General features: G+C 40.2%; 3 protein-coding genes and 1 long non-coding RNA gene across 12 annotated transcripts in view; 3 read left to right on the forward strand and 1 right to left on the reverse strand.

Annotated features, from left to right (window-relative positions):
- The window catches only part of shc1 (SHC (Src homology 2 domain containing) transforming protein 1), a 22,705-nt gene extending 18,489 nt beyond the window's left edge, over positions 1–4,216 (forward strand). For 5 of the 6 annotated variants that reach the window (XM_024268137.2, XM_024268139.2, XM_024268135.2 and 2 more), the window contains 4 exons: positions 544–601; positions 832–948; positions 1,538–1,773; positions 1,873–4,211. In XM_024268137.2, the coding sequence (XP_024123905.2) occupies positions 544–601; positions 832–948; positions 1,538–1,773; positions 1,873–2,001 (540 nt within the window). In that variant the 3' untranslated portion in view covers positions 2,002–4,211. Of the gene's footprint in view, positions 1–543; positions 602–831; positions 949–1,537; positions 1,774–1,872 lie in introns of all 6 variants that reach the window. The other variant, XM_024268134.2, reaches the window with a different exon arrangement.
- LOC118599847 lies at positions 3,325–5,551 on the reverse strand. Its single transcript, XR_004949361.1, has 2 exons — positions 5,436–5,551; positions 3,325–4,791 (listed from the first exon to the last, which is right to left on the reverse strand). It is a non-coding gene; the product is annotated as an uncharacterized LOC118599847 (long non-coding RNA).
- LOC112143898 (lens epithelial protein) lies at positions 4,569–5,451 on the forward strand. The gene is made up of 2 exons (XM_024268140.2): positions 4,569–4,929; positions 5,050–5,451. Exon 1 carries the CDS (start codon positions 4,601–4,603, stop codon positions 4,793–4,795), a length of 195 nt encoding a protein of 64 aa, XP_024123908.1. The 5' UTR covers positions 4,569–4,600; the 3' UTR covers positions 4,796–4,929; positions 5,050–5,451.
- On the forward strand, positions 5,527–14,081 carry pbxip1b (pre-B-cell leukemia homeobox interacting protein 1b). Of its 4 annotated transcripts, none has more exons than XM_024268129.1 (11): positions 5,527–5,660; positions 7,164–7,237; positions 7,945–8,020; positions 8,936–9,015; positions 9,255–9,606; positions 9,891–10,142; positions 10,259–10,282; positions 10,744–10,796; positions 11,630–11,743; positions 11,852–12,077; positions 12,211–14,081. In XM_024268129.1, the coding sequence occupies exons 2-11, from the start codon at positions 7,190–7,192 to the stop codon at positions 13,584–13,586; spliced, it is 2,601 nt and encodes an 866-aa protein (XP_024123897.1). In that variant the 5' UTR covers positions 5,527–5,660; positions 7,164–7,189; the 3' UTR covers positions 13,587–14,081. The 4 variants fall into 4 exon arrangements, with proteins under 4 accessions (XP_024123897.1, XP_024123898.1, XP_024123899.1 ...); XM_024268130.1 differs by having other exon boundaries at positions 12,214–14,081; XM_024268131.1 differs by having other exon boundaries at positions 9,255–9,600.
- Positions 14,082–14,193: the final 112 nt, after the last annotated feature.

Consider the following 14,193-nt stretch of genomic DNA (forward strand, 5'->3'; position numbering starts at 1 on the left):
GGCTACAAACTGCGTCATTCACACATAAGAGCTTTGTTATGGTCCTTACTTAAGTATGAAGACCCACATCTTCCTTTGTGCCCTATTTTCATCCTGGTGATTCATACAATACATTTCCAAACCAATCAAGTCTTTTAACATCTTCAAATTCACTCGTTTTTTTACTACCTACAAACAGTCCATCACAATTTGGCTGCAGTTAAAAAAGTGTGAGCAAAGCTGATGTTATCTGTGATACATTTCCTGAAATAGTTACACAACTGCTGCTGACAACGTGCTGACACTTATCATTTAGATAAATGTTTGCCTCCCCAAAGACAAATTATGAAGTTATTACATTTGTTTGACTTTGGCTTCTGTAGGACTTAAATACGGTTTTATATTTGAAATCTCTAAAAAACCATCAAAACCCCAACAGGATTTAGTTTGTTTACCAGCATTTTAATTTGTTCTTTTTTTACTGCGCATATGTGTACTTTGTTTGAGGATGGTCACATGATGCAAGAGCTGACATCATTTGGTTGAACGCCTTTGTGTTTGCAGCTCTATGGACAGCAGGGCCAGAATGACATTCACAAACAGCCGTTGCCCCCGCTACCAGGTGAGCTGGTGTTTTTTTCTTTTTCTATCTGACAGTCATTTTATTTATACTTTTACAAACTCCCCTTGGTTAATGCCCTTCTTCCATTTGACAGTTTTGATAGTGCCACAGCTCTAAGAAGTGTTTTTCTGCTCCATTTCCCTCACCCCACAATCTCACTTCTTTGTTGAAATGAGAAGTTGAGATAAGGTCACTCATGTCAGCTTGTCTCTATTTTTCTTTTTTTTTAGTGGGTGCTAAAGAAGGAACTCGAGAGCTCTTTGATGACCCTTCATATGTCAATGTGGACAAACCTCGTCCTCCGCTTGCAGCCAACGGAAATGCTAACAGAGACGCCTTTGACATGAGTGAGTGTCTGTCAGGCTAATATGTTATTTATTAACCTGATGATTCGAGAACAAAAGGAGGTCTTTATGTAATACGTCTAAATGGAGTGGTTTGCTGGGAAACTCGATGGGAAAGTTCATCAGTGGCTTGATTTCTTCTAAATGACGTGCGGGTGGGAGCCAGTATGAAGGAAAATGACTGGCAATTATGATATTCTATTTTACCATATGGAAAAAATGAGGGTTAATCAATATCTGTAGAGATGAGCAAAGTGGTTTGTACTTTACACTGAAGTGGCTTGCTTTCTCCTGAAGACAGAAGATAAGGAAAGAAGAATTTATCCATAGAAGCTTTTGTAGTCAAACATTAATGGTTGACAGGATACAATTTTTACCTAAGCAAAACTAAGAATGGGTTTTATTTTTAAGTAATGAATGTTTTAATTGACTCTATCATTGTTCACTTGCTTGTTTTTATGCTTCTCTAGCACTTTTAATTTGTTTGTTTTAGTTCTTTATCAATCATTTTTTGATTGACTATGATTAGTCTTTTATTACTAGTGACCAGTTTAGGAGAATATTCCTGATATTTTTGTTTCCCTATTTGAAGAACCACTGGATGATGCCCTCGGGGTCTCTGTGACAGCGGCGCCCCCTATGGTGCAGCAGCTGCAGAACGAAATCTGGTTCCATGGCAGTTTAAGTCGCAGGGAAGCAGAGAGACTTCTGACCAGAGACGGCGATTTCCTGGTGCGGGAGTCCGGTACCACACCCGGACAATATGTTCTAACGGGGCAGCAGGGGGGTCAACCCAAACACCTGCTGCTGGTGGATCCAGAAGGGGTGGTGAGTCACAGTGGGAGTGCAACAGAGGGGGGGGAAGCATGACTTTCCGTGGAAATGGATGCAAACACATAAATTCTTTTGTTATTCTTTTTTCATCAGGTGCGCACAAAAGATCACCGGTTTGGAAGTGTCAGCCACCTGATCAGTTACCACTTGGACAACAGACTTCCCATCGTGTCAGCCGGGAGTGAAGTCTATCTGCAGCAGCCAGTGGAACGCAGAGCTTGAAACTGCACACCAATGAAATGCTCCAACAGAAAATCATGACATTTTCACCAACATAAATATAAATGGACACGCTCGGCACAGAGAACCAAAAATAAAGAAAGAAAATCATCACTCCTGTAACATATTTCTGCCAAACTGTGACTTGCAATCTCTCATCAACCAACAATATCAGGTGCGGTCCTCCAGCACGGAGAAGCACTGCTGCAATTTCTCCGTTTACTGTGAAACAGGAAGCAAATGCAATCCAATTCTGAAGAACAATCTTGACTCTCCATTATGAATACTCACTAAAGTAGTCGAACTGCGAAGGATTGAGGATGGATACAGACGTTTTGGAAAGAGGGGTTCTGCCCTCAGACTGTTGCTGAAGCATTTAAGACTAAAACAAACTGGATTCTGAAACTGTTTCTGCACCTCTTCCTTCAAGCATCACAAGAGGACTTCAGCAATTCTGACTTGAAGACAATTCTAGCAGACTGAAAGGTCCCTCCGCCTCAATCTGCTCCTCTTTTAAGGTCTTTTGAACTTTGACTGCTGGATGAAAACCCGAAATTTGGGACTGCTATGCTAAAGACCATCATTTGTGTTCTTTTTCTAGATAGATATCAGTCTGTTCTCTTAAGTCTCGTCACTCACTGGACATTTGTATGCAGGAGGATCAAAACCGCTGCATCCTTCTAATCCCTTTGCACACACACACCTTTGGACCACACACTCCAAACCATGTGTCATGCCAAAGATCATTAACTTGGTTGCTAACTACAGAAAAGGAAGCCATGATATTTACCACCACTTGTTTATCATACTACTGTCAAAATGAGCCTGTTTTACTTATACTGAAAAAAAAACAGGTGCCTGATTTTAGTATTAAAAAATTCAAAAGTACTCTGATGTCAGACACAATTCCAAAAATTAGTCAATTGAAAAAAAAACAGACTGGATCCTTTCGGCCACTTTCTTTATTGTTACATATTTGTATGCATTTGCATTGACAATCTATGGGTTATATCTTTAGACGAATAATTAAAGAAAAAAACCTTTAACATGATGGCCAATGGGAAATTTTCACCAGTCTCTGAGCAATGAATTCTTCTGCAAAAAAAAAGGAAAAAATGCAAAGTTTGTTCTTAATGAGTTTAGTCACTTTTGTGTATTTTTGGGAACTTAAAGAAAAAAAAAAGTAAAGATCCCACTTTACAGCATTTTTGAAACGTCCAGCCAAATCTTGCTTCTCTGTGTGCTTTTTTCAAAGAAATACCAGGATCTTTTTGGAGAATTTGACACTCCGTTTTCTTCTGTCCTCCTTTGATAAGTGGTGTTTTCTTTTTTTTTAAATATCTTTTTAATCGTGCCTTGTTTCTTCAATGCAGTCATGTCACTTCAATGCAGTCACCTTATGTACTTAATAGAAACGAAGTCAACTGCTTCGCTAAGGATTACACTCCCGACAAACAGCAAACGTTCCCAGTGATGACAATCTCCTGGGACGCACTTTCCAGCGTTGAGTTTTAAGTCACAGATACTTGATGTCACCGGTGGGGAGGGCGATTTCCTGATCACCTGTAAATACTGTTCATGTTTTAACTGCTCGGCTTTTGGACTGTATGATTGTTTCCATTGTTGCGTAAAACAAAGACAGCGTTAAGGTAGCTCACGTCGAGGACAATTCCAAGCCAAAACCTTGAGACACGAGAAGGGAGCTTTGTTGCCTATAAACCCGCCCCCCCACCTGTCAGAAGTCAGCCTCAGAAATGTGCATGTGCGGAGTCAAACACGCATGTGCACACATGCCAGAGGGACAGCTGGGTCCGCCAGACTTTTAGAGACTTTAAAAATAGGAAAGCCAGAGAAAAGTTGTCATTACTGCGTGTGCCTGTTGTGCTGGAACACACTCACTTCTGTATTATAATGAACCGGTCCTGCGTTCACTTTGTTTATCACGGTTGCCTTTGTTGCATGACAAAATCCTTTTTCTGAAATTTGTGGTTTGTTTGGTGATGTCGATTGTGTTTTTTTGAACTCTGTTGTAATTTTTGTTGTTTTTCCTTATGTTTTTTTGAAGCCAAAGGTTCTTTTAGCGTGCACAGATATTGATTTTTACTTTATATTTTTCTGTTTTTGAAATGTTTTGTTTTCTTTTTAGGGAAACGCGTTTGTTTACACCTGTATCTGAAAATGTAGAATCCGTATATAAATATAAATGTATATCATTCACCTCTTTGAGAGTTTGTGTTTTGATGTTTCCACCTTGCACTGACTAATTATGATGTTTCACAGAAGTGAACTGAAAATGAGGTGTAGGAACAAAGGAGGCGGTACTAGAAAGTCTGACCACCTGTTACATAAACAAAGACCGACATGGAGCGCCTCTTTGTGCACACTGTATCACTGTGCCGTCCAATCAAAGAGCATAGAAAACTCTGCCTTTGAATGGAAGCAGCCAGCACTTTGTGCAGAAGGTTATAAATAGAGGAAACAAAGGTGGTCGTGACATGAAGCAGATCTCAGCTGTTGCTCACCGATCTTATTTGTCAGGCTCATCTTACATTTCCTCCGAGTGGCGGCCCTGCAGCTTCCCTTTTGTCTGCCTTCTTGAGCCATGCACCCCCAGCGTCCTCTTCCCCAGGCCATGCCCTCTTCATCTCTGGGGCAGCGCTTGCGGGATATGACCTCAGGTTTGGGACAAGGCAAAAACGTCCTGGGAGGAAGCTTTGCATATGGGTTCATCCAGTCGGTGAAGGAGTGCCTTTATTTTCTGCTCTGTTGCTGGTGCATTAAAGAGATCCTGGACTGAGAGACAGAAAGAGAGTATATCAAGTTTGGGAAGATTGATTTTTCCTACTAGTTCTATTACTGGGCATCGTCAATTAGCAGTAATTTATTTATTCAAAATTGAATTTTTGAGCTACTCTCTTAAGAGGCGCACTGGTAAGTTTACTTCAGTCAATATATATAGAGGCTAAAACACTTTCATTTGCTCTTCAGATCTGTTTCTTGAAAGGAAATAATGAGATTTTAGGCTTAAATAACTTGTTTTCTCTTTTTCAGTTTTGCCAGTGGAAGAAACACAACTGCACCTTCAACATGTGACTATAATTAAAGGTTAACATGGATGTAGCTCTTTTAGGAATTCAACCCTGTTTGTGTGGAATTTCCAAAGATGTAGCTCTCTGGTGTTAACTGTATAAAATATATGCGTTCAAAATTAAAGAATAGAAATATTTTGCAAATGTCTGGCGCTTTGTTTCTTCAGTCTACAACAGGAAGCTTATATTTATTTATTTTATGTTTTAAATAAAAAGGGAATGTTTTCAGATAATTTAAGGATATAAAAATACTTTATAGCTTCAGTAATGAAAACATATCTAAAAGAGAATCTTACTATCAGCCTAATAAAAATGCAAATGTGTAAAAATTCTCGTTTCGCTGCTCACCAGGGTATAAGCCTGTCAGTCTCTTGCTGGAAGAACTACCCTGATTGGTCAAATCCGCTCATTGAAGGCGGGGCTAAGACCAAATACGGGTCATGATTGGTCTAGCGGCGCATGAGTCATAAAGTTCAAGCAGCTTCTTCTAAGTTTCCAAGTAAGATGGGAAGACTGTAATGAGCTCTCCCTCTGACACAAACAGAGGTGTCTGAAGTGAAGAACTCTCCCACGGTAGGTTTAATACGTTTTATGTTGTATTTTTTAAAGTGAGTTTTACGTAGAAGCTTCTGTTTTGTTCAGCCACTCCTGCGTCAGCGTCGTTTTCCTGGTTGTTTGTGTTGAAGCAGAAACTTGTTTCCAAACGTCAATATAACTTCTGCGAGAATTTTCTAAGTTCTTATTGAATTTTAGAAGCTTTATTTCACGAAATACCTGGTGTTATTTGTATTATTCACGCGAATAATATCTCCCGTCGTGCTTTGAGTCAAACCAACATCCTCCTAATAACTGATGGTATCAAACATCTCCTTTCCGGGGATGCTGGGAAGAAAGTTTTCCATGGCGCCGTTCTAAAGAAATGTCATGTGCTTTAGGTTTTTATTTATTCATTTATTTTTGTTTGTTTATTAATTGTTATTTGTAAAAAAAAAAATAACTCTAGGTAAGCTACTCTTGCAACTATGAGTTTGTTGTAGTTGGATGAATATTAATATTTGTCATGAGTGAACTTCCGGTATGGTTCTTTCTATAAGCTTTTCATAATGTATTTGTAAGTCATGTAAATTTCTTTTCGCATGTGCAGCTTAAATTATAATGTTCATCATTGCACTTTTAAATATTAGATAACAAAGACAAAATGGATACTTTTTCTCGAATCTCAATAAACATTTCCTGTTGTGATTCCTGCAGTGATCCTGTTGAAGCTGTTATTCTAAGCCACTGCCTCATCACTGCGTTCCCAGTGGCCATGTTTTGCATGTTTCTCCAGTCAATCTAATGGCAACCATATTTAGCGAGCTTCTTTTTAAGCCATTCAACTATATCCTCTTCAATGCTCCTGTGGGCCCAAGCTAGATTCAGTTAGATTCTCCGGGGAGCAACTCAATTAGGAGACCTAAATGAAGGAGATAGAAAAGAACTCATTTTGAAAGTGAAGTGTGTCATTGCCTCGGCTAATGTGGTTTTAAGTAAAGCAGTTTTGGGGCATTTATGGAGCAAATGGAACGGCCTACTATACAAAGCTCAAACTTTTAGAAATGTGAAGATGCATAAAAGTGGTACAGTGGGTGATTTGCAAAAAGTCAGATATAGTACACAGTTGTACCCCCCTGACTTTGAAATGTGCTTGTGTGGGCATCTACTGAGCATTCCGACAACTTTGAAGTGAAGCCCATTGAGGAGTCTCTGGAATAGTGGAAGCCTTAGTTACCCATGTGTGTGCCAAGCCATTTTTCAGCTAGTCAAAAGCCAGGGAGTCCACTAAGCCCACAGCACACACAAACTACTAATGAAGAACTGAATGGTCCCGATGACACTTCCTGCCCACACAAACACACACAATTCCCTACTAAATGTCACACCTTACAGTCGGTTCTTTTTTGTGTGTCTGTATTCAAATTCCCTGCATGTGTAAGGGTGTAAATGTGTTACAAGATAAAGGACAGTCTGTTCTGTGAATAGAATATTATTAAATAATTGAGTATACAAATGAGTTTTCCGGTTCTTGTGTTGCAGGAGACGGGAATAGCCTCTAGAGGGCCATGTCTGGCAGCAGCAGTTCCAACAGCTGGACCATCCTCTCTTCTGAGGTACTTTGAGAAGCCCTTTGGATTTTTTTTCTTTACTTTTTTTGTTAAACGTTGATTTGAAGTTGGTTTGACTCTCTGCTTCTCCCATAAGCTCACTCCTTTTAGGCGATATTATAAATTGGAGATTGTTTAGACAGGTGTGACTTTGTTATTAGCTCTGATACAACGCAGGAACAAAAGGAATGAATGAATTGTAATGTCATAGTCTTCTGCAACAATTCGTCAAAGAGAGATTTTTTTATTTAGCTCTGGATAAACAAGCTTGTTTAGTAACAAGGAACACAAAACACATTATTGTTCATGTTTTTATTAAACTCACATTTTAAATAGTGCTTGTAGATTAATAATTGGTCAAATCTTAAAGTCTGTTTTTAAAGCTTTTTCTGCAGAGTTCAGTAGAAATTTGCCTCAGAGTTGTGGGTGGGGCTGTTGGAGTGGAGCAACCTTCTTTGTTTCATTTAATTTATATATATATATATCATTTTACCATTTGTTAATTGTTTAGATACAAACCGCAACATCTCTAAATATGGAATATATATATTCTTTTTAAAACTATTTTCGTTTTTTATGTAGTTCAGCACTTGACTTTATTTGCCTATTTTCAAGTTAATTCCTTTTTAGGTGGATATGATCTTCCCACTTTAACTGTTTCTACTTGCAAATTGTAATGGTGATTCCTCTGTCCTGTGTGTATTTTTGTGTAGGAATCGGCTGCAGAAACCCTGAGGCCTGTTGCAGCAGACACACAACAGCGTGACACAAGCCACGCATCTACAGCAGGTGTCTGACACTAATGTTTAGACGTGTTTATGTCTGAGGAAAGAAAAACTTACAATTTAATATCTATACTAACAGCTTTTTCTGCTTAAATTTCTGTTTTTTTTAAAGGTAAAATAGATACAGTTCAACTCGAACACACGAGCAAGGTGAAATGTTCTTTCAAAGACACATTTCGAATTTTAATGAAAAGAAATGTAATTTAAATTAGTATGTCTTTATTTTTATAAAATGAACTTATTTTAAATTGTAGTGGTTTAAAAAGACAACATTCAAACACAATTATAACCAGCACCTAACAAAACGAGGAAAACAAAAATGACTAGATTGTTGCAACAATTTTTGAGAAATTATGTAAATAAACCGAGAAACAAAAAAAGTTGCAAATTAAAAAACAATCTTTTTAATAATTTGATAGTAATACACCAGATACAAGATGAAAACATTTTTTCAGGTAATCTTCATGAACCGCTGGAGCTCAGATAATACAGAATAAATCATATTGTTGACTGGAGCAAAATCCAATAGTATGATTTGTTTTAGAACAAGATGCCAAAATGTAAATCATCTGAAGGCTTTGTTGTATCACATCCCTTTTTATATAATCTCTTTGCAAAAACAGATGATTTTGCTTCTTTTAAGCTTATGCAACAGTAATCTGTCTAAAGATACGCCTGCACGTCAATCAAGGTCGTGTTCTGCAACGATTCAGATGGTTTTTAAAGAAAACTGCCCATTTTTATACCTCATATTTTTAACTCCTGGAATAGATGATGCTGAATGTTTCTTTGGTTTCTGTAACTATGGCAATGAGGGAAAATGGTTACTTGAGGTGTTGAAAAGCCAGAGTTTCTTAAATTCAGAGTGAAGGTTAGGAAATGAAAAAAAAAAAATCCATCTCTCTGTTGTGTGCGGTAGATGAACCACACTGTGAGGAGAACCATAAACCACCAAATGGTGCCGAGTCTGCAGAGGGACCCCCTGTGGAGGACTACCTAGTAAGACTGCAGTACACATAATACTCAGTTATGTAATGGGACTATTTTGTTTAGAGGAGGATCTGTCTATTTATGACAGACAAAGCACAGGATTTTGTTTTCTTTTATGTCCAAATTGCTCTGTATTTTTAGAAGGATTTTTATTATGTAATGAGTTTACTTTTCTTTTCTTAACTTGTATGATTAACCTTTAATTGAACAGTGTTTTTTTTCTTTAAATAATTTACTCTTGTATCCAGATATCGAAGGGCACGTCGGATCAAAGTGGAGACCTGAGTTCCGACCATCCTTCCTCCTCATCTACTGCTTGCAGTCGTGATCTCATCCCACCAGAGGGCCTGTCGGAGAGCCCAGCACAGTTTACACACAGCCCTACTTTATCCTCAGATCCCCAAACCCTCTCAGCCTGCTCTACCGATGAGCCCACATCCTCACTGCTCGGTACAGAGACTCTTGGAAGTGCAGAGTTTACGCAAGGTGAGAAGTCTAAAGGAGGAGAAGGGCTCCGTCTTCAAAACGAGGAGCATCTTCATCAAGAGGATGGAGGGCCCGACCACAGCCAGAGAAACGCTGATTCAGAGGAAGGTGCAGGTATGCACGGTGGCTTCATTCTGCTGCTGCATGCAATGACAAGACTTCCTTTTCTCTTTGCTGATTCTCAGCAAAACTTCAGTTATGCCACGTCAGCAAACATGTAACAGATCAGAGACTCTTCCATATCTGTTCAGTTTTTCATAACTTTAGTAACCTGCTGGCTTCAGAGGGAAAAAGAAGATTGTCAACATTATTGTCTAATGATCCAATCTGATTGTAGTAGAAATAGAAGAAACTGTGAACTTTAGAATGTTCAAAAGCTCGTCTTTGTGCTCTCCAAGCCTCTCATGGGAGTCCAGATGTTGGCGAGGAAGGAGCAGAGAAGACCAGAGAAGTGGGAGAACAGAAGGAAGAGGAGAAAAGGAGGAAGTCACTCCTGTCCGCTTTGGAGCAAATTGGAAGGAGAGAGGAGGAAGAGGAGGAAGAGGAGGAGTTTCAGATGCCTCAGCGAGAAGACGACAGCGTGCTGTCTTTGAACAAGTGCATTCTGGGAGCTGTCATTCTGTTGGGGATTGGCACCATCTTTTTTTCAGGTGAGTGCATTTGAAACTGGTTAAAAAAAATAGTAATCCAGACTGTTTTAATGATAAATGAGGGCAGTGGTGCAGATCAGAGGACGGTTTGAGACTGAGCTGTATTATACCTGCAGGTGTCCTCATGGACCTGGATGGAGGTAGGTTGTTTCAGTGTTGCTCTGTGTGAAGATGTCGCAGTTTGCTTCTGACTGCAGCATGTGAAATACACCTGCTTAAGAAGTTTGCATGAAGGACGATCACCTTAAAAAGCTGCCTGTGCTTTCATGCATGGGAAGCTACTTTCCTGATTATTTGCTAAGAACTTTGTCAGATTGATGCCCTTTGGTTTCAGTTGCCTGTATGAAACTACTTCTGAGAGGTCACCCAGTTGCACTTTTGACTTGCATCTGTTGTATCGCCACAATTTTGACTTTTATTTAAAAGATTTCTGAGCTTTTTGTGTTTATCTCATATGAAATACGAATGTCACTGGGAAAAACTTCAGCTAAATGTGTCTCTGCAGTTGCTTTGTGTTGTAAAGTGTCCACACAGTCGCACAGCCTGTAGTCTGACAGGGAAATGTTGACACTTTTACCCAACTTTGGTTAATGATTTGCAGAGGGTGACCATGTGACACGGGAGATGAGAGATGCAGATGCTCCAGGGAAACAGGTCAGCTTTGTCTTTCCAACTTCTAAATAGCTTGTATTCTTCTGTGTAACCTTTTGTAAGAGTACAATCAAGGTTCCTGTATTTGTTATCAGCCAAACAGTGCGGCTGTGTGCAGATTCTATCACTATTTTATAACCCTACATAGTGTGGGACTATCCAATTTGCTGGATTTTTTTTACAATTCAGTCACACTTTTCTATTTTTTAATGCCAAATATGAGTTCACCTATTTGCCAAACTTAAAAAATGATAAATATGTACATTTTACAAATAATATTTATGAATCCACTGTGTACTGATGAGGAAAACTTGGATGATTTATTAAAAAAAAAACTACATCAGGGTCTTAAATCAATACTCAGAGATGCATGAAAGGAGCAAAATTACTCTTTGGGGTTGTTTTTGTGAAGAATTAACGTTATAAAACAATTAAAAGCTCTGTTAATTTTAGCATGATATAGGCCCTTTAAATACATCGTTTTCAATGAGAAATAGGTGAAACGCAATGCATTGTGGGCTAAATTCAACCATCTAGGCAGCATCAGTGCACAGTAGTTTTTGCCAGAGGAATTTCCCAAACACCTGATTTTGGAAAGGTACATTCAAACACCCCAACCAAATGGCGAGCGCCCTTTATAGCGCACCAAGTAGTGAGTGAATTTGGACACAAGCTGAGACTTTAGAAAAATAGCCACTGCAACAACTATCTTCTGGAAACTGTTCTATTCTACAATTTTTTTCTTTTCTTGGCTAATCAGGCCGATAGTTTAGACTGGTAGCAGTTATTCCAGCGCCTGCATTGTTCCTCAGCGTGTGGTTTGAATGTTTCATCAGGAATGGCTCAGCCCTGAGGCTCTTCCACCTCTAGTTGATGCTGACGGCTCAGAGCTCCTGAAGAAACTGGCTAAAGGGAATCAGCAAATCTCTGTGCTTCAAGCTCAACTTCAGGTGTGGAAAAAAATAACTTGGTCTGCACACATGCATGTAGACAAGAACAGGAATAAATGTGTCAGCAAGTGTGTGATAATCTCCTGAGACCCGTGTTTCTTTAAGCAGGCACAGAACGAAGAGCTAAAAGTAGCTAGAGGACAGGCAGCAGAGGGAGCAAAGGAGCGACAGCGCTGGGAGGAGGTGGAGAAGGAAAACAGCCGGTTGAAGACGGAGATGGCATCTCTCCCTGTCCTTCAAAACGAGAACGAAAGGATGAAGAAAGAGCTGGAGTCTGTCCCGGCCCTGCAGAAAGAGCTGGAAACTCTGAGGTCCACTGTCACGGAGTTAAGAGGTACAGAAAACAGAAGAGGGGGGTCATGGAGTACAGCAAAAATATAGATAAGATAGTTGTTGAAATCAGGAAACATTTGTGTTGTTCTTGATTATACAGTTTGACTTTTTGTGTTTCTTTTTATTACTTCAAGTAGCTACAAAGAGCTCTTCATCGCCCCCTACTGGTCAACCAGCAGAGCGCAGTCAGGCTTCAAAAAGGCCATGGGAGGAGAAGAAGAAGAAAGACTTCAAAAGTGAGAAGTTTGAAGCAAGTGAGAAGAAACAGCAGAAAAAGAGAGAAAAGCCACCATGGAAGGAGGAAGAAAAACCAGAGCCTAAAGATGGGAATAGATGGGAATGGAATAAGTGGAAGCAGGAAAGAGGAAGAAGTGATGAGCCAAAAGAGAGAGTAAAGAGGCAAAGTGATGGCACACAGCAACGGAAGGGGAAAGACGAGAAGAAAGAGAAAGCTGACCGAGGTGAGGAAGGGAAGCTGTGGAAGGAAAAAGTAGGTGAGAAAAGAGAATGGATGGAGAAAAAAGAGTGGAAAAAGGAAAAGCATGTGAACCAAGATAAACAGAGGGAGACAAAAGAATGGAAGGGAGGAAAGGATCGCCGACAGAAGCACAGAGAGACGCAAGAAAGTGAGGCGGAGAATGAACAGATGAAAGGAAAAGATGGTATCAAAAAAAGTGGTAAAGAGTGGAAGGAAAAGGGGGATAAGAAGGAGTACGGATGCAGGGATACGAGCATCAAGAACCGAGGTACAGAAGGAAAGGGAGGGAAGCACAGGGAGGACAGGAAAAACGGTGAAGGACAAACGCAGAAAAAGGAAAAGCAACGGTGGAACGAGTATGAAAGGAAGAGTGAAAAACAGGACAAAGAATGGAAGGGGGAGAAAACGGATCAACGGAAAAAGAGAGAGGAAAACTGGAAGAGTGAAGGAGTTAAAGAGAAGAAGAGGAGCAAAGACAAACAGCATTCTGGGAAAAACGGCAATGAGCACAAACCTGCTGCTCACGAGCATCTGTACGGAGAGCAGGCGCCGCCGCCTCACACGCACCACAAGCCCCCTGTAGGACAGCCCGAGTACTGGGCCCGCCAGAAAACCCGCCTCCAGCACGATCCCAGAGCGCCGCAGCACTGCGACTCCCCCGAAGCCTGCGCCCAGGCCGAGCGACTGCGCCCCGTCCCCCTAGCAGAGTTTGAGGCCGTCCTCCAAAACTACCTGGTCAAGGCGCAGGAGGCGGGCGTGGAGGAGTCCAACAGGGAGGAGCTCAGGAAGCTGGCCTCCGACTTCTTCAAGGACGGCGTTTTCATGCACACCCAGATGAGCTTTCAAAGCTTCGCCGAAGATGTAGCAGATATTTTAGAAGACTTTGTGGACTTTGGGCACGAAGGAGAGGAAGACAGCGAGCTGGAGGACGAAATGGAAGGGTTTGAACGGGAAGTCATGGAGAAGTTTTCAGTGGAAGCAGTTCAGGAGAAGGAGGAGCGAATCAAAGGACAGCAGAGAAACCGTGGCTGAATACTTGAAGGAACCGACTCATCAAATTTACGACCACTGTTACTTAAAGCGATGCATTTACCTGTTTGTCCTCCATTTCCTGTTTCCCTATGACTGAATGTTCACCTCTGCTGCTAAGCTAGCAACCGTTTCCTGCAACACGACACCTGTGCTGTCTCCACCTGCTGACCTGTTAACTATGGATGACCTGAAACTTTAACTCCTTTAATGAATGTTTCTCTAGACTTTGACAAATCCACCTTTTTTTTTTTGGTTGGTTTTCGTACAAAAGAAACAACTTAGGTACATTTTTAACTTAATAAATAATTTATAAAATGCTAATATGTTTAGCAAGTACATTTTGCACTAAGGATTTTATCACTAATGTCACATTTTCTCTGTTATGTCTTACTGCTGATCCGTTTGTACACAGATGTGGGGGCTTTTTTAAATGGCAGCATAAAGAATTCAGAGTGTTAAAATGTTTGGTACTTCATTAAAACGTTGTGATGTGAAGACTTTGTCTTTCTTGTCTTAACCTTCCATGTAAAAATGTACACTACAGAACATCAGCACCACTTTGGAATCATTCTTTAAATTTGACCAAAAACAAAATTTTCACACAAAA

This window comes from Oryzias melastigma, linkage group LG16 (assembly GCF_002922805.2).
Source record: "Oryzias melastigma strain HK-1 linkage group LG16, ASM292280v2, whole genome shotgun sequence".
Lineage (NCBI taxonomy): Eukaryota > Metazoa > Chordata > Actinopteri > Beloniformes > Adrianichthyidae > Oryzias > Oryzias melastigma.

Excerpts from the sequence above, each read along its gene's own strand:
- pbxip1b (XM_024268129.1), top strand. The coding sequence starts at position 7,190 with ATGTCTGGCAGCAGCAGTTCCAACAGCTGGACCATCCTCTCTTCTGAG. Across the intron at positions 10,143-10,258 it reads TGGCACCATCTTTTTTTCAG|GTGTCCTCATGGACCTGGAT; the intron begins GTGAGTGCATTT and ends TTATACCTGCAG. Across the intron at positions 12,078-12,210 it reads CACTGTCACGGAGTTAAGAG|TAGCTACAAAGAGCTCTTCA; the intron begins GTACAGAAAACA and ends TATTACTTCAAG.
- LOC112143898 (XM_024268140.2), top strand. The coding sequence starts at position 4,601 with ATGCACCCCCAGCGTCCTCTTCCCCAGGCCATGCCCTCTTCATCTCTG.